Source organism: Mesoplodon bidens, assembly GCF_964165515.1.
Source record: "Mesoplodon bidens genome assembly, chromosome: 1".
In the NCBI taxonomy this organism is placed as follows: Eukaryota; Metazoa; Chordata; class Mammalia; order Artiodactyla; family Ziphiidae; genus Mesoplodon; species Mesoplodon bidens.
In genome coordinates this window covers 105,095,621-105,114,598 of record NC_138176.1, presented here as the reverse complement: position 1 = coordinate 105,114,598, position 18,978 = coordinate 105,095,621, and the positions used below count along the sequence as shown (strand labels likewise).

At 44.1% G+C, this 18,978-nt stretch overlaps 1 protein-coding gene across 5 annotated transcripts in view; it reads left to right on the top strand.

The window, feature by feature from the left end:
- The window catches only part of HTT (huntingtin), a 138,139-nt gene that overhangs the window by 53,727 nt on the left and 65,434 nt on the right, over positions 1-18,978 (top strand). For all 5 annotated transcript variants that reach the window (XM_081229213.1, XM_081229212.1, XM_081229211.1 and 2 more), the window contains 12 exons: positions 324-482; positions 581-678; positions 1,972-2,111; positions 3,132-3,195; positions 3,456-3,556; positions 5,922-6,068; positions 7,099-7,219; positions 8,825-8,901; positions 9,917-10,068; positions 11,160-11,362; positions 13,851-13,977; positions 15,558-15,685. In XM_081229213.1, the coding sequence (XP_081085339.1) occupies positions 324-482; positions 581-678; positions 1,972-2,111; positions 3,132-3,195; positions 3,456-3,556; positions 5,922-6,068; positions 7,099-7,219; positions 8,825-8,901; positions 9,917-10,068; positions 11,160-11,362; positions 13,851-13,977; positions 15,558-15,685 (1,517 nt within the window). The remainder of the gene's footprint in view (positions 1-323; positions 483-580; positions 679-1,971; positions 2,112-3,131; positions 3,196-3,455; positions 3,557-5,921; positions 6,069-7,098; positions 7,220-8,824; positions 8,902-9,916; positions 10,069-11,159; positions 11,363-13,850; positions 13,978-15,557; positions 15,686-18,978) is intronic.

Genomic DNA, 18,978 nt, shown 5'->3' with positions numbered 1-18,978 from the left:
ACAACCCATGCTTTTGAATTTATATTAGGTAAGTATGGACAAGTTTGAGGTTCTCTAGTAATTTTTTGAGATGAAACCTTGGAATTTTGATTATTGGCTGGCAACCTGGAATTATAATCCAGAAAATCTATTGTGTTGAAGGATGAATATAGAATCTTTAAACCCCGAAACGTTTTTACCACTGATGGTTATTATATTCAAGTCTTTTCTAGATTAGGATCACTGCCTCGCCCTCTTTTTCTTTCCTGAGAATTCAGCCTTTGCCCTGAGTTAGAAAGTTGACGGTAGGGACTTGTACAGTGGCCGGCTGTCTCTCTCCACAGAGGAGCAGTACGTGTCAGACATCTTGAACTACATCGACCATGGGGACCCACAGGTCAGAGGAGCCACAGCTATCCTCTGTGGGACCCTTATCTCCTCCATCCTCAGCAGGTCCCGCTTCCACGTGGGAGACTGGATGGGCACCGTCAGAACTCTGACAGGTAACATCGAGTGTTCAGTTTTCAGTGTTGTCTCTTCCGGATGGCATTCTCATGTTCAGGTTCACATGAAGGTGTTTGTTCCTTGCTCTTCCGATCAGGAAATACATTTTCTCTGGCGGACTGCATTCCCCTGCTTCAGAAAACTTTGAAGGACGAATCTTCTGTTACTTGCAAGTTGGCTTGTACAGCTGTGAGGGTGAGCATAATCATTTGTGGAAATCATTTCTTTGATTAATGGAAATTTTACCAATGTTACAGTTAAAATTGGAGCTTAACATTAAGTATTTCCAGACATTTTAAACGATAATAAACATCTGTGTATCCACCACTCAGCCTTAGAAGGAAAACATTGCCAACAGTTAAGGTTTAATAGACTTTGATTTAAATCTCAGAATATTTGTTTGAAGTATACCTTCTCTAAAGGGTGTCTATACCTTGCTCACATTAAGTGTAAAACCTGTTGAATTAAAAAAACAACAACTCGGGCCTCCCTGGTGGCGCAGTGGTTGAGAGTCCGCCTGCCGATGCAGGGGATGCGGGTTCGTGCCCCGGTCTGGGAGGATCCCATATGCCGCGGAGTGGCTGGGCCCGTGGGCCATGGCCGCTGGGCCTGCGCGTCCGGAGCCTGTGCTCCGCAACGGGAGAGGCCACAACAGTGAGAGGCCCACATACCGCAAAAAGAAAAAAAAAAAAAAAAAAAAAAAAAAAAAAAACAACAACTCTTTCAGGCCCATAGAGTTAAATTGAGACATAGGGGTTATTTAATCCCCTTTGTTTTTTATGTCGAGGGAGAGCCCCAGTCCTTTATGTGGTAGGAAACTTTATATCAGCTGGTTCATAAATCATAACTGGCTAGTCAACAGCAGTCCAAGTTAACCAGTAAAAATCAAAACAAAAACCCTACAATTGTCAGATTTATGGGATACCATCCCTTTTTAAAATTTCATGGCCTGGCCAGAATTGTTCCTTAGTTTGAGTTGTTTGCCAAGTTTCAGTCAGTCTGTCTTTGCTGGAGCAGAAGGAAGGGGGTTGGCAGCAGGCAGCAGGCTGTGTGTGGAACTGCCCACGAGTGTGCTCAGGGCTCGGGGGAGGGTGCAGCCTCAGAAGCCCCGTCCTGTCCGCTCGTGCGGCCAAGGGCAGGGTCACGTCAGGAAGGTCTCGGGTGCTGTGTCCCGAGTGCCGGGCCCGCAGCTGAGCTTGGGTTTAGCGGTGGTGGTGTGGCGTGTGGTCGGTGATGGCAAGGTTGGTGTCTGGGAGGAGAGGCCAGGGTAGAGGCAGAGACGGGGGGAAAAACAGTTTTGTGGAAGGGACACATTTACTTTGCAACTCGAGTTTACGGAGGTGAGTGTATATCATAAGCGTTTCTGAGAGATGTGGAAACAGGGCAGCATCCCTGTCGCTGTTAAAGGAAGATGGAGCAGGGGCGGTGGGCGGGGTCAGCGTGGGAGGGGTCGGCGGAGGCCCACCTGCCGCCCGCCGTGCCTTCCAGCTCTGCGTCATGAGTCTCTGCAGCAGCAGCTACAGCGAGTGGGGGCTGCAGCTCCTCACCGACGTACTGGCCCTGCGGAGCAGCTCCTACTGGCTGGTGAGGACGGAGCTTCTGGAGACTGTGGCAGAGATCGACTTCAGGTGAGTGAGTCGGGCTCGTCGGGTCGGCGAACCACAGCCGCTCCCAAGTCTGAACAGGCGTTGGAAGGCCCCGTCCCCTGGTGCCAGTAGTGACACTTATCAAGTGACCCGTGTCAGCATTGGAGTGGTTTGCACGGCTGCCGCTGCCCGTCTCCTCCTCGACTTTGCCCCCTTCCTGGAATGTTTACGTACAGACAGAGGAATGGAGTTTTCCGGTAGTCTTAGTCATCTAAGTTCCGGATGGTGTGAATAAAAGAGCTCGAACTTCTAAGACAGTGAAGCTTGTGTCACTTGTGCTTGTTTAAACGAGTGTACTTAGCACTGTACTGAACTTAGCTGATCTGTATTGTGTTGCAGTTAAAAATAATTTCTGATGCCTTGCAGTTTTTCATTTTCTAAGAGTAAGTTTTCTTTCCAGATGATTTCTCTCTATTCTTTCTTTTAGACGGGAAATTGTCCTTTATTGTCCAGGAATATTGTGCTTTTAAGCCGCCATTTATAGAGTGCTTGTTGCGTGCCAGGCTGGGCTAGGTGCCCTCTGTGGGTTACCTTCTCTCAGCCTCACAACATCTCCATGAAGTCGGGGTTGCTTTCACCTACGTCTCACAGACAGGACCCCGAGCGGGGCGGTTGGGGACCTTCCGGTCTTCGGGAGGCGCCAGAGTCTCAGCCCCCTCCCCACAGTCTGCCCTCCCGCCTTCTTCAGTAGGCGTCTGAGCTAACTCTGTAGGGCACTTGGGGTCTTTCAAAATAACAGCTGTTTATATCCATTTTGAAGAAAAATAGTTTCCTGAGTAGTGTCTGACTGAGTCTGGAGTCAGGAGAGCAGTGTAAATTCTACTTGTTTGGAAAACATGTCTTTCTGCTGTTTTAAGTAAGGCTGCCTCAGAGCCTTCCCTGGCTCTTGGTTAATGTGCTGGAACCGGCCGTCTTCCTTGCTCTGTCAGTTGCGCAGGCCATCAGCGGGTGTTTGTTCAGTAACTAAATTGTTTCATTGTGAAATATGTTCTTTTGTGTTAGGTTGGTGAGCTTTTTGGAGGCAAAAGCAGAAAACCTACACAGAAGGGCCCATCATTATACAGGGGTAAGCCCTTCATTTTTGTGAGGCCGTGATTTACCTTCCAGGAAGTGCACTTTCCTAGTGGAGTAGAATGTCTTGGAATGCATTCTGTCTTAGATTTATTTCACATGAAGTATTTATTGACATCATGAAAGTTGTGATTGTATGCGTGACTTTAGGACTAGTGATGTTGAGTTCTTCCTCACTGGCTTTCCAAAGTATCTGACCTAAAACTTAGTTAAACACAGAGATTACATCTGTTTTTATTTTCCTTCTTTCCAAAGCTTCTAAAGCTGCAAGAACGAGCGCTCAATAACATTGTCATCTACTTGCTTGGGGACGAAGACCCCAGGGTGCGCCATGTTGCTGCGGCTTCGTTAATGAGGTACTTACCAAGTATTTTATCTCTTTTCACTTTCTTGGTTAAAGTACTAAATGATGTGAGAATGGGAAGAGAGGGTAAAATTCAGAGGACGTGAGGCAGTATTCCTAAATCTTTTGAGCTCACTGTCAGCTACTCTTAAACTATCAAAAAAGATATTTTTCACTACCTCAAGGGTCTAAAATGAAAATTTAAACAACAAAGTACTAGCTTCATATTATAAAAGTAATGCACTTCATGGCCAGAATTTTGAAATATGGAGACTAGCACTGGAAAAATCCCCTTCAGTTCTACCATTGGAGATAAACACTGTTAACATTTTTTCCTGTATATCCTATGTACAAGTTTCTTTTTCAAAATTGGGACAAAATGTACATGCAGTTCTGTTATCTGATAATTTCCACATAATGTATTATTAGCATCTTCCTGTTGGAAATACTCTTCTAAAAAAGAAATTTTAACTGGCATTGTTGTCTGGGGCAGCACCCTCTATTCTAATATATTCATATTTCCATACTGAAGTGCACGACATTTCATATAGCGTGAGATAAGTAAAGCCTGTAAATACTGTTTAAAATTTTTTTTAGTTAGTGGCCACTTTTTCACTATGTAGTTGTGATAAATTTTTATATAAATATTGTTTGGTTGGATATTAAATTTTTATTGATTTAAATAATGAATAATGGTTCAGTGACTATTGTTATACATAAATGTTTATGTGTAATTTTTTTTCTTAGAATTAATTCCTGGAAGTTGAGTTACTAGGCCAAGCAAGCTTTTTGATTTTTTTTCCTAGTAGTTTTATTGAGGTATAATTTTATATCTCTTAAAATTTACTCATTTTAAGTGTACAATTAAATGATTTTTGGTAAATTTACAGAGTTGTGCAACCTTCACCACAATCCAATTTTAGAATATTTCCATCATCTCAAAAAGATATTTTGTGCCCATTTGCAATAATTCCCAATTCCCACCTGGCCACAGGCAACCACTAATCTACTTCCTGACTTTAAAGATTTGCCTTTTCTACACGTTTTATATAAATGAGATCACATAATAAATAGATGGGACTTTTGCATCTGGCTTCTTTTGCTTAGTTTTTGAGATTCATCCATGCTACATGGTGTGTTTGTTCCTTTCATTGTTGAATAGTATTCTGTTACATAGATAATACTCTATTTTATTTATACATTCACCAGGTGGTATTATTATTTTCACTTTTTGACTACTATGAATCTTGCTTTTTATTTCTCATGGGTAGATACCTAAAGTGGATTTTTATGGGTTTTGGTACTTACTGTGAAATTATTCTCCAGAAACAGATCAGTTTATGCTCCCACTCCCAGAATATGATTGTGCCTGATTCTTCTCACCAAAACAGTATTTCAAAAGAAGTTAAATATGTGTCAGTTGTTCAGGCAGTCATTGGTATTTCTTACTAAAATAACTTTTATCTTGTTTTAAAAGTAATACATGTTTACTGAACAAAATTTAGGAAAAATGTAAAGAAGGAAATAAAAATCTTTGTAATCAGACTACTCAAAAGAAAACCAGTTACATTTCGGTGGATATTCTTTTGGTTTTCAGTGTGGTCATTTGCATTTCTTTGATTACTTGTGAGGTGTACCTTTTCATGGATTTAACTGGATTTATATGACTTACTTGATCAAAGATCTTGGATCTTTACCATTTTCTGTGAATGATAGTAGTTTATTAAACCTTAGGAAAAAATTACACTTATGACCAGGTCTTCATGGAGGAAAGAGACTTTAACTAAAGACACTGGGTTTGCAAACTAATATGATAAAACAGTTGACTGTTTCTAAAAGTTATGGGCCCGTCTGTAGGTGTGTGAGTGCTCACACAGGGTGTGTGCCGAGTGCTGATTGCAGGGAGGAGCCCATGTGCCCCCTGCATTCTGCCTCTGAGTTCACTTTGGATTTGTGAGGGACCTCAGCTGGAGCTCTGCACCTGGGAGTGTGTGGGATGGTTTTGCAGACAAAATTGCAGAAGTGAGTAAGGGACAGCCCCTGGCATTCAGATCTGCCCTGTACTCAGTGCTTCCTGTGCACCTTGGCTTCACGCACTTGTTGATGCTGATCAAGATGGTTAGAAAGAGACCTTTCAAGGTTTTTTAAATCAAAGCATTTAATTATGTGTAGAGAGATGTACATAACTGTATGAAAGACAGGAAGAGCGTCCAGCGCCTGGTCTTTTCAGAGCGGGTGTGTGTGGGAGTGGCCCTGCAATCGGTGCCTCTGCTCTTAATTCCCCTGACGAAGGAAGTGTCTGTGGGTAGCCGGAGGGAGGGGCTCACAGGTGGGTTTCAGGTACTTTCTAAGGGAAATAAACCTTGCTTTTATGTCAGGCTTGTCCCGAAGCTGTTTTATAAGTGCGACCAAGGACAGGCTGACGCAGTCGTGGCCATGGCGAGAGGTCAAAGCAGCGTTCACCTGAAGCCTCTCATGCACGAGGCGCAGCCTCCATCTCACTTCTCCGCCAGCACCATAACCAGGTACCCCTGCTAGCCGAAGAAAGCGTGCCCTGGGCTCACTCTAAAGCCTCATGTTTTCTAGAGAAAACGCTTGGAATAGGCGTTCCTCCCTTGATGGGGCGCTTCTCTTTTTCAGGGTCTACCACCCTGCCTCTTTATTTAAGCTCTGCCGCAGCCACACAGCAGTGACCTTGTAAATCGTATGATCTGTTTGTTATGAGCCGCATACCGACAGCTGTATTTTTCTCTAGGACTCTAATGCTATGTCTTCTCTAAAAACTTGTCCTTAAAATTTTCACTTTATTTGTATTTCCTATGAAGAGTATAGTTATGTCATGACATTAATGTTTAGGTGAGCAGGTTGTTAAAGAGTGTCAGTGTTATTTAGGGTTATCACTAGTTCAGTGATGTGCAATTATTATTATTCACATTTTTTTGTGAGAGTCTTTTAAATACAATTTCAAACGGTTGTACACAGCCCATTCTTTTCTATGTCTTTTAGACTAGAAGACTAACATAGACTATGTTTTTTATTGTTGAAGACAGGACACTGAGGGAAACAAAAGTGAATCAATGCTAATCCTGCTTGGGCTTCATTTATATAGTTGGGGAATTAGAATTTGTATGTAGCTACAAGGAGGGATTGAAATTGACATGTGCCATGAATGGAGTATGGAAAAGTGGCAGTACTGTAGTGGGAAAGGACTTTCTTTTGTCCTGAATCAGGAGTAGAGTCATGAAGGATTTCTTTTAACTTAAAGCTTGAAAAATGGGCAGCTTTGGACACGTAGAGAGATTGCAGGCAAGGCTGTGTTGAAGAGAGCATTGCTCCAGTGCTGTGGTATTGGGAATTGGAGGAGGAGAGGGGTGATTTCAGCCATTTTCCTAGAATAATGACCACATTTATTCCCAGTCTTTCTTTAACTTAAAAGTCAAGACTGCTTTAACCTCTTGTAGCCTTTAATCTTAAAATTTTAAGTGCCATTTGAATTTTGAAAATGTCATAAGCTTCAGTGGTAGATTATAAGTCTCCACGTCTCTTTCTCATTAGAATATATAGAGGCTATAACCTACTACCAAGCATAACAGACGTCACTATGGAAAATAACCTTTCGAGAGTCATTGCAGCAGTTTCTCATGAGCTAATCACATCAACCACGAGGGCGCTCACAGTAAGACTCTTTTGGTTGGTCTTAATGAGGTTACTTTTCAGTAGTTTGTGTGGTCAATTCTTAACGGTAGGATGCTTGTATTAGAGCTCTTATATGTGCGGCTTACTAAGAAATTGTGCTTCTGTGAATAAAACCTGGGTTTATTCCAATGGGAATGGAAACAACTTTTTTTTTTTTTCTGAACATTAAATATATTCATTGTAAAAAAAATTTAGCCACGGGAACTCCCCAGCGGTCCGGTGGTTAGGAATCAGCGCTTTCACTGCCGCGGGCCTGGGTTCAGTCCCTGGCTGGGAACTAAGATCCCACAAGCCGCGCGTCGCGGCCAAAAAATTAAAATCAATCAATCAGTCAATCAGCCAGGCTAGGAAGACATAACAAAGAAAAGAAAAACTACCATAATCTGAATTGGTAGTATATCAGAAGTTTAAAATATCTCTAGAATAATTGACTCAGTGACTTTATAACACACACGAAGTGGAAAAAAATCAGAAATGCCAACAAAGATTTTTGTGTAATGTGATTAACTGTATCATTATTTGTGATGCTGAAATTGTAAAAGAACCATAATGTCCAAGAGTCCAAAACTGATTAAATTCTGATGATAACTAAATTCTGTATAGATGGTGATATGTTTATTATGCACTTATTAACATGATGCTTTGGAGGATTTTTAACCATCTGTAGAGTGATCATCTGGATTATAATGAGTGAAAAAAGGCACAGTACAAAACTGTGTATGCTTGTGTACAGACAGATCTTGCTTATGATAAATAATGTTCACATTAAACACATTTCTTACATACTCAAGAAAATGATTGGCAGAAAATTTCCAAAATAAATTTTAGGATTATGAATGATTATGCTTTTTAAGATATTCCCAAATTTTCTAAAATGAACAAGTCTAACTTCCATAATCAGAAAAAAAGAATGTTATACGAAAATAGTGCCAATTTGCTGATTACCAGGTTAAATCTTGTCATTTATTTTATGTGACAGAAGGAATGCTTTCATGTTGAGAAAGCTCAGACAATTATGATTAGACTATCTTGATAAGTATGTAAGTGCCTTTCAAACTTAAATATTGTTTAGGCTGTCTGCAGTTTGGTCTTCCCTTGATTTGTTCAAAATATTATAAACATTATTTGTATTTATTGTGGCCTACATATGTCAGACACTGTTCTAGGCTTGGGATGTAAAAACAAAGAGGACCCCTGCCCTTGTGGTTCTTTCAGTCTGGTTAGGAAGATGGACATTAATTAGCTCGAGCGCTGGAGCAGATGGGGTGGGGTGAGGTGGGGTAGGAAGGGCATTCCAGGTGGGGGCGGGGAGCACAATGATTAAAGTTCGAGGCAGAGGAGGTGCATCACTCCTGGCCTCTCCTCACTGGGCTATAATAGACCCTCCTTAAACCTGTATCTCAGTTGTCCAGCTGTATCTTCTAAGGTGTGAACTTGTATCATGGGAGGACAGATGTCTTATCGTTAGATACAGATCCCAATTTTGTTTTCATTGTTCATACTCTTTATAAAGGGAAAAAGGAGGTTCAATTTAATAAACTTTTTTGGTGTTTGAGTGTGATTTTCTCATTCCTTTCTCCTTTAGTTTGGATGCTGTGAAGCTCTGTGTCTTCTTTCAACTGCCTTTCCAGTTTGCATCTGGAGTTTAGGTTGGCATTGTGGGTATGTATTTTCCTCGGCGCATGGCTGTCTACAATTATGTGATACAAACATAGTTATACGGATCCCTTTCTTTCTTTCTTTTTAAGTCTCACCTTAACAGTTTCACCTTTGGGAAAAATACCAATTGGAATATTTGCTTCTGCCCTGTTAGTTGTGTGGGAAGCTAGAGAAGGAGCTATTGGGAAATACCGAATTACTTGTAATTCTAATGGATGTCAGATGCTCACTCTTAAGCATTTTGGAGGATCTGAGGGTGTGATTTGCAGGTTAATTTAAGGGAATTTGCATATGCTGGCAAAAGACTTTTCTAATTGGCTTGATTCTCTCCAAAATTATTCACTATGTATTAAAAATTTAGAAACATTTTTCGTTTGAAATCAAATGTGAGCTATCGTGCAAAATTGTAATCAATTACAAGAGTAATTTAGGAACTATTATATTTATATTAGCAGTTCTCATTTAAAAATGATTTTCTTCAAGTAGATGGCCCTCATCTGTGAAATAATTCTGAGTCTTCTATAGCATTAAGGAGTAAGCTTTTGTTATGTATACTGATAACTGAGACAAATTTAGTAACTCACCGTCACATTTGGAAGGAAATCTGCAGATTTCTTGTGTGTGTCAGCGTACGGGCCAACTAACTTTGCTTGAAGTGGGTGCGTTCTCTGGTCCTGGGTGATGGCTTTCCTGTGTCATAGATTCAGCATTAGACCTGACTTCAGAGCAACTCTGGTGTTGGGGTAAACATGCTAATTAGTCAGAGTCGAAAGAGAGTAAAAGTTACCAGAGTAACCAGTTCCAATACTTCCAGTCAGATCTGCTACCTGATTTCCTCTCTCGGATGACTTTCATGGGACTATGGTTACAAGAAAGATGCTAGTTCACAGTAGTAAAATCGCTTTATGAGCTGGCATGAAATGAACAGTGATGTGCCTTCCTTTTGGTTCATAAGAGAAAGCAAGGCTGTTATCTTAAAATATTTCTGTAATTTGATCTTGCAAATGTCTGCTTTCAGAGTGCCCCCACTGAGCGCCTCTGATGAGTCTAGAAAGAGCTGTACTGTGGGCATGGTCACGATGATCCTGACCCTGCTTTCATCAGCCTGGTTCCCACTGGATCTCTCAGCCCATCAAGATGCTTTGATTTTAGCTGGGAACTTGCTTGCAGGTATTGGTACTGAGTTGAAAGAGGGATTCTAGGTCTTTAACTTTTGATTTCCTTTGGGGGGTGGAGGCAGTGAGCGCATGGAGGAAAAGTATTGAGGTCATTGCCAGGGATGGCTTGTTCCTTTAGTCAGAATTTCAGACATTACCGACAGACATAAATGTGTACTGCAGGCAGCTATCCTGTGCCGAGTATTTTAAAGCAGCCCTTTCCCAATCTAGCCCCTCAGTTAGCTATAGGTAAACTCATTTCTAATTTCATTTTAGCGGGCACTGTGTGCAGGTACTGTCTCAGGCACGGGGGCCATGAGAAAGTATGGTGTGTGGGCTCCATTCTCAAGTTGAATGTAGGTTTGTAGCGACACATGTCAACACAAGTTCAGTGGCCGCACAGAGCAGCTGTAATCACTCTCTGTTGGGGATTAGGACAGGAAGCAAGATTTATGGGCTGGCAGGAGAGGGAACACCAGACAGGGTACAGCACATGTGAAGGCATGGAGACGTGAGAAATTGTGTGACATTTGAGAACTAAGTAATTTTGGATATTGTGTGAGGGCGAGGACGACGATGGAAAATGTGGCTGGTGAGGGATCCGTCTCCGTTAATGAGGACTTAGTCTGCTTGCTCTGGGAGGTCATCGAAGAGCCTCATGAAGGGGACGAACAGTCTGGGTAGTGTTTTAAAAAGATCACTCGGCTGACGTGAATGTGGATTGGAGGAGAAGTTAGGGAAACCCGTGCTTAAGGCAAGATCAGGAGAGTCTGAACAAGATAATGGCTGTGGGTTGTGTGGGAAGAAGCCCATTAAAAGAGAGTGAAGGGGGCAGAGTCAGCACGTCTGGATCACCAGTTGAACTTCAGTTGTAAAGATCAGGAGGGGGACTGTCACATCCTGGGTGGGTATGTGATGGTGACCTTCATGGAGGTTGGGGACACAGATTCAGGGGGAGATGCCGGTTTCCTGTGGAACCTAAGGCATCAGTGGGCCCCCAGGTGGAGGTGTCCAGCAGACTCTCGACGTAGACGGGTCTGAAGGACTTACGTCTTGGCCCCAAGCTGTGGAGCTGGGGAGGTAACGTGTGTGCCCGTATCACAGCCAGTGCCCCCAGATCTCTGAGGAGTTCGTGGGCCTCCGAAGAAGAGGCCAGCCCTGCAGCCATCAAGCAGGAAGAGGTGTGGCCGGCTCTGGGTGACCGGACCCTGGTGCCCATGGTGGAACAGCTCTTCTCCCACCTGCTGAAGGTGGTCAACATCTGTGCACACGTCCTGGATGATGTGGCTCCTGGACCAGCAATAAAGGTAACTCCTTGCTTGGGCAGCTGTTTCAGCTGGTCCACATGGCTCCGTGGGCTTCCAAGCATGCCTCTGTTTGCTCATCTGTCCCTTCCTTATCCTCTTTTGCTTTAAATAAACAAAATTTCTCATATCGTGACACTAGATTTAACACCTAGATGTGCTCATCCAATTTACAGCCCGTTGGGTATCGTCTGTCATTTACTATCACCTCTGAGAGGGAAATACCTGGCTTTATTCTTGGGCTTTCAACGTTGGCCAAGAAAGCTCAGCATTGAAGTTGGTCTCTCCCGAAATGTTTTGCTTTTCTTTGAAGTACAGTTCAGTGAAAACTATTCACACAGTGAATTTAAGATGGATCAGTTCACTTGTAATTGTATCTGATGGTTCACTCTCTCTCCTGTCTCTTCCACCTTGACAGCTCAGGTTCTCCTCTAGCTGCCAATTTGGTCCCCCTGCTGCTACAAGCTTCTCTCGAGTCCCTTCTCCCAGCTTAACCCCTGAATTAGTGTACTGCTTCTCTGACGCTGGCCTTCTTTGCAAAACCTCTCGGGCCCTGGACTCAGTCCACTGCTTCGGCCGTCGATTCTTTAACCCCTGCTGGCCTGATTTCTGCCAGCTCCCCATAACAATGTTCCCTGCCAAGACCCGCCTTTGACTCTCGTCGGTGCTTCGCAGACCCTGTCTCACCTCCCCTCTGCATCTCCCAGGACCACCTCTCCTGTACTGAGACGTTCTCTCTGGTTGGCTTCCGGATTCTCTCACCCCCTTCTACTGCCTGGGCACTTTCCTAGTTGACTCTTCTTCCCACCATTCGCGCTTTCCAGGGCTCTGTTCTCAGTCGGCCCCTCTCCTTATTCTCCGGGCCAGGGCTCTCCAGTACAGCTCTCTGTAAGGTTGGAAACGTTCCATCTACACCAGCCGGGACAGTAACCACCAACCACATGTGGCAACCAAGCACGTGAAATGTGGCTAGGGCAACTGAGGAACTGAACTTCTAATTTTGTTTAATTGTCATTACATTTAAATTTAAGTAGCCACATGTAGATCGTGGCTCTAGCGTGGGACCGGGCAGTTCAGTGCAGTCAGGTCTACTCTCAGGTCTTCAGTATCTAAGCAGGGGAGACCCCAGACCTGTCTTCAGAGTCCAGTGTGGCCAGCTGCCACGGGTCACCTCTACTTGGGCGATCCATAGGAATCTCATTTGGTCTAAATCTGGACTTCTTGGTCTCCTCCTCAGCTGGCGCTTCTCCCCGTCTCTCACTCCATATTTTTCAAGCTAGAAAATGGGAGTCATCACAACTCTTCATATTGCTCACCAAATTCTTTGTTTTCTCTCCTAAGTATCTTGCAGAAAGCCCATATATGTATATGCATACATGCATATATATTTACATATATACATACATGCACCTGTAGGTGCACACACATATACACACTTTTCTCTGCTCACTGCCGCTGTTCTGGTCCAAGCTGATGTAGTATCTCATTTGCACCACTGCAGTGGCCTCGCTGAAACAACATTATTAACATATCAGACAGGTACAGTGCAATTCACATACCATGCACCTCACCCATTTAAAGTGTATGACTCTGTTTTAGTACACCCAGAGTTATTTGGCCATCACTACAATCCATTTTAGAGCCCAAAAAGGAACGCTGTACCATTTGGCTGTCACCCCCCAGCCCTCCCATGCCCCCCAGCTCCAGGCAACCACTAAGCTACTTTCTGTTTCTATAGATCTGCCTGTTCTGGACATTTCATGTCAGTGCAGCTACACAGCTGGTGTCCTTCGTGACTGGCTCCTTTCACATAGCATGTTTTCCAGGTGCAGCAGCTTCTTTCCCGGTCTCTCTAGCCCTTCCCTGTCAGCCACGGTGCCCTTTGTGCAGACAAGGCTCCGAGGTGTAGGGTGGCCTCTGTCAGATCGCGGAGGGGGTGAGCAGCAGAGCTGAGGCGCCCACGCCACTGCCTCCTGCCGTGTGGGCCTGGGGCGTTCTCTACTGTCCTGTGTGTGCAGAGTGTGGGCTTTGTGGAGGGTCCGGGTTTGATGCCTCCTACATCTGCTGCTTGTTATCTGTGACCTTGAATAAGTCACTTCATCATCGCTGAGCCTATTTCTTCATTTGAAAACGGGGTTCAGAGCATTGCTTTGTACCGTTTCAGGCCCTGGCTCCCAGAGAGAGCCCCATTGCTTGCTATTGGAGGTGGCATGCCGGGGCTCCGGGGGCCTCCTGAGACCCCGCCTGACTGCCTGAGGGCTCCTCCATCTCTGAGCGTTCATGGTGCTCCCGTTAGGAAGTGCTGGGTCAGTTCCCACCACGTGCAATTGTTGTGTGGGCTAAAGTGGATGGTATGTGTACGGAGTCTGAGCTCCATAAATGTGAATTCAGAGAAGAGAAATGGATTGCACGGGTGAATGGTAGAAGCACATACCATAGTTTTCAGTTCTGTGTTGGTTACACTTCCTTCACAGTTTGTTTTCTATTTTAGGCAGCCTTGCCGTCTCTAACAAACCCGCCTTCCCTGAGTCCAATCCGACGGAAGGGAAAAGAGAAGGAACCTGGAGAGCAGGTGTCTGTACCCGTGAGTCCCAAGAAAGGCGGTGAAGCCAGTCCAGGTGTGAGGCCACGGCGGGGGAGGGGGAGGGGGCGGACTTGGGGGTGCCTGTCTGTATTACAGTGGTTTAGGACTAAAGCTTATGTTCGTGTCAAGGTTAATATTACAACTTGGTAGTTTTTGGAAATAAAATACATAACAATGAAGCCAGAGAAATGGTTTCCCCAGGTGTGGTTTCAGGTATTGAATATTACTTACTGAGTGTACACAGACCACATTTTGGTCTGAGTGTTGCTTGCCAATGTGGGGTCCCAGTCGTCTGCAGGCGTCTGGCCCACAGCAAGGTGCTGTGCCCCGTGCTTCCCATGCTGTGCCTCCCCCCTTCTCCTCTTCTCACTGATTTTCAGTAAGGGAGTGGGTGTAGATGGCTAGGAATAGAGTGGGGTGACATCGTTGATTCTGATGTGTGGAGAATTCTGAAATAGGAAATGGAAATTTTACCTGTGGAAGGGCTGAGGGAGAAGTAAAGTGGGGATAAAATCATCTGAGTGAGACGAACCTGAGAAATTGACAGACACTTGGAGGGGAAAATCTTGGAATAGAAGGGGCCAGAGTGACCATGTGACTTTGCCTATGACGTATGCGGTCCATGCCACTCTTGGTGGGCACAGAGCAGAGGCGACCAGACGCCTGTCTGCTTGTGCTGCCACCAAGTCCGTTCACATGCCACCTCACAGTGCCGGGGCCAGACATGACTCTCCCGTTCATTTTGCTTATAAAGCATTTATGTTAAGCATTTTATTAATTTTAAAACTTTATTTAATTTTTTGGCTGCACCACATGAATTGTGGGATCTTAAGTTCCCTGACCAGGGATTGAACCTAGGCCCCAGCAGTGAAAGCATCAAGTCCTAACCACTGGACCACCAGGGAATTCCCTATGTCAAGCTTTTTTTTTTTTTTTTCTTATTCATTCAGTTCAGCAGTAAAGCATTTTAAAAGAAACTATTTTCTAAGTATTGATGACGATACCAGTGGAAGATATACCAACTAAAAAGCTTCAGAACTTTATAAATGCAAAGTTATCAGTATGTGACTGATCATCTTTCTGATGGATTAAATAAACTAAGGACCCCAAATCACAAATCTTTAAAACCTTACACGGTGCTTGGCATTTAATATCAGCTTAATGATAGTGTGTGTACCCTTACGGTTTTCAGAGCATGTTCACGTCACCCCTGTTTGATTGCTTACAGGGCTCATGACCTAAGTCGACCAGAGGTCAACCCCGTCGTGCCCCTGGGAGCCTTGTGCTCCGAGAGGTTTTGAGATTGACTGAAGGTCATGTCAGTTGTTCCTCTGACTCATAAACAGGCAGCCAGGCCAAAGCAAACACATAATAGCACCACACTGCTTTTCTTCTTTTTCTTCTATTTTATTTGTCATCTTTTGGGCGGTACTCAGAGTCTACTTATGTTCATTAGTCAATTTCTTGTTATTGTGAATTAATCAAAAAGTCAGGAAAAATTTGAATTTTATCCTACTAGAATACTATAAAAATAATTATTACTAGCAATCTTTTTTAAACTTGGTGTGTGTTTACTTTTGATCTAAAAGTTTATTTTGTGTGGTGTGTTTAAAGCCTCTCGACCATCTGAAACCTCAGGGCCTGTTGCCGCAACCAAGTCCTCGTCACTGGGGAGTTTCTGTCACCTTCCTTCTTACCTTAAATTGCACGATGTCCTGAAAGCTACACACGCAAACTACAAGGTACTGCTTCTTTTGTAAAAATACACTCATTCACACATTTCAGAGGATTGTGGATGGTTTTCTTAAGATTGTAGCTTATAGACATACATATATAAGTAAGTAAGTTAGGCCTTTGGGATATGAGTTACAGTTAGCTTTTTCAACTTTGTCTTTCAGCTTTGTTTACGGTAGCTTCCATCATACAAAAGTTTAGGATTTTCATTGGAAAAGTGATGTCTTTATGATTTATTGATGCCGTGTCTGGCCCACGTTCAGAGATCTGCTAGAAGGTCTTGTGGGACTGAGCATGTGGTTGTACTCACAGCGAGGGTTCCTCACGGCAGGGCGGACAGGACACACAGCCAGCCCCTGAGGGGAAGGATGCTGGCAGAGTCTGGAGCAACCTCTGCTCCCTATGAGGGCCACTCGGAGGGCCCCACCCGCTCCCGCCCTCAACTAAAGTGCAGCTCCGTGCTGGTTACAGAGGCTCCCTCTGCCTTCACAAACCAAAATTCACACTCGCAGAGGAGAGGAGGGGTCCAGCATCAACACATTGTTTGCTAAGGCAGCCCAGGCACAGTGAGCCACCCTTAGTGCTCAGGGCGAGTCTGACGTCAGTCTAGGGAACTGTTTAGTGGCTGAGTTTCCAGGCACCCCCGAGGGCCAACCTTGCAAGCAGCTTTCTGGAAGGATAGCGGTCTGTTGTTTCTCTTGCACAGGTATGTTTCTTACTTAGGACTTTCTCATTCTGAGATGATGATTATTATTATATTTTATTTATTTATTTTTTTGGCTGCGCCGCATGGCTTGCGGGATCTCAGTTCCCTGACCAGGGATTGAATCCCGGCCACAGCAGTGAAAGCCCAGAATCCTAACCAGTAGGCCACCAGGGAACTCCTCTTATTCTAAGATTATTAAGGAAAATCTCCCATGGTTTCATTTAGGGCTTTTCATTGTTTTCTTCCATTCAGTTTTTTTTGTGTTTAGACTATATGCATCTAACAGGTTTTTTTTTCCAGCTGTCTAACCAGTTGCCCCTACAGTTTCCCAAATAGTCCATATTCTGGCACTAATGGGTTTTTTTAATTTATTTTTTTATTTTTGCGGTATGCACGCCTCTCACTGTTGTGGCCTCTCCTGTCGCGGAGCACAGGCTCCGGACGCGCAGGCTCAACGGCCATGGCTCACGGGCCCAGCCGCTCCGCGGCATGTGGGATCTTCCCGGACCGGGGCACGAACCTGTGTCCCCTGCATCGGCAGGCGGACTCTCAACCACTGCGCCACCAGGGAAGCCCCCACTAATGGGTTTTGAAATACTACCTTTATCACATACTAAATTCTCATAGTTGTATATTTCCATTTACTGCTTTATTATATCAGTCTGTCCATCTGTTCATCCATTAGAAGCACACTTCCTGATTATTGTAGCTTAATAATATATTTTTGAGGAGATCAGTTACCCCATTTTACTTTAGAATTTCCCTGGATATTCTTATTTATTTTTGCATATGGACATGAGAATAAGCTTATCTAATTCCAAAGAAAGTTGAGAGTTTTTCCATTGGGACTGTGTTAAATTTGTAGATTAATTTGAGGAGAACTGATCTCTTAGATGTTAAGCCTGCCTGTCCAGAGTATGAGATGCTTTTTTTTGTGTTGGAAACTTCCTGTATGTGCCTCAGAAGCACATGAAATTTAAAGAATTTTAAAAGTAATTTTAAAAGATACTTCACATAGATCTTGCACATTTTTTCATAAATGTGACCGTTGTCATCCTTTTTTTTATTACTAATAGATACATCTCAATTTTTTAAAAACCACTTACAAACTTTATCTGGTTTGTTTTCTGAAGGATATAGATAATTTTTAAAGATAAAAGATTTGGAGGCTCTCTTTAGCTGGATGTTTCTCATGTCAAGCTCTAAAGTAGAGGAGGGTATGTTTAAAATCCCACACAGAGAAGATGTTTTCTTTCCACCTGTTTTCAGTGTATGTCATCTTCAGTTCTGGGGGACCCCCCGCCCATGTTCTCCGCAGCATCCCTCCATCCTCTCCTCCCTCTCCATCATCTCCCTTCCTGAATGCCCTGGACTCCAGGGTGGACCCCTTTACTTTTGGCCTCCCTGGAGTCTCGGAGTCCCACCTCCTGGTTGAGTTGCTGTGCGCAGACTGTGTGTGTGTGTTTGGAGCGCCTGCGTGTCCTGAGATCTTTCACCACTGCCTCCTCACCTCCTCCGCTGCCCCACTGGGTGTCCTGCTCTCCATTGTTTGCTTGACCCTTGGGCTCCCCTCTGCTTTATTTCCAGTCTCCAAGTCCTTCTTCAGCTCTCCTCAGAGCCCTTTGACCCTAGTTCTCACATCTGTTCGCTATTCAGGAAAGGCCTTCCCTGCTCTCTCCCCGACCCCCACTCAACATCCTGTGCCTGCTGGAGGTGAGCCCCTGCCCTCCTGCTTTCCCTGGGACCTGGCGTCGTGCAGTCGCCTGTCCCTGGGTCTTTGGGGGTCTCACTCCTGGAGTTTTCCTTCCTTCCTTGGCCTGTTGGGAACACCCTCAGGTTGACGTGACAGTGGTCACGGTGCTGAGGTCCACTTACTGTTCCTTTTCTGTGTCTGTCTCTCACCTGCTTTCCTCTCCCTTTGCCCAGAGAGTGTTTTCTCTTTCATCAGGGGTGGTTAGATTTTATTTCACTGAGCAAATTCCTTTCTTCTTATTGTAATGTTTTTGTAGGATTTTTGCCAGTTTTTATTTTCACGGTCAATCCCTCCCCCTCCCCCTTGTTCTTACATATTATATCTTTGGCCCTGACCCTTCTCTCAGTCTGTTAAATGGGGGAAATTGCTACATAATTTAATTCAGTTGGGTCCTTTAGGATCTTAATACCTCTTAAGACTAATTTAATGTTTTGTTGTAGCCAGACTAAAAGGTTGTGTCTGAACTTGCTAATGATTCCCCCAAGGATCTTAATGGTGGAAGAGGGCGTGTGTTCTATATTTTTTGATATGCTGCTTATCAGGCACTGGTTATGATGGGCATTAAACATTCTTTTTCTCATTATGATAGAAGATTAGGAATTATTTCTTTCAGTAGCGTCAGTATACGTTGGAAGATGCCTTTGAAAATAGTGTTTATATAGCTATCCGGAAGAGTAATTTCCTTTCCAAGGCATTTCCCAGTGCTAAAAACAAGCAAACAAACAGAACCCCCCCCACCCCACCCGCCCATGGTGAGTGTCGCGCTGCCTAGCGGAACACAGCACAGCAGATCATGTGTGTCTGTGTCAGGTGACCGGATGCCGCCAGTAATCACGTGTTCC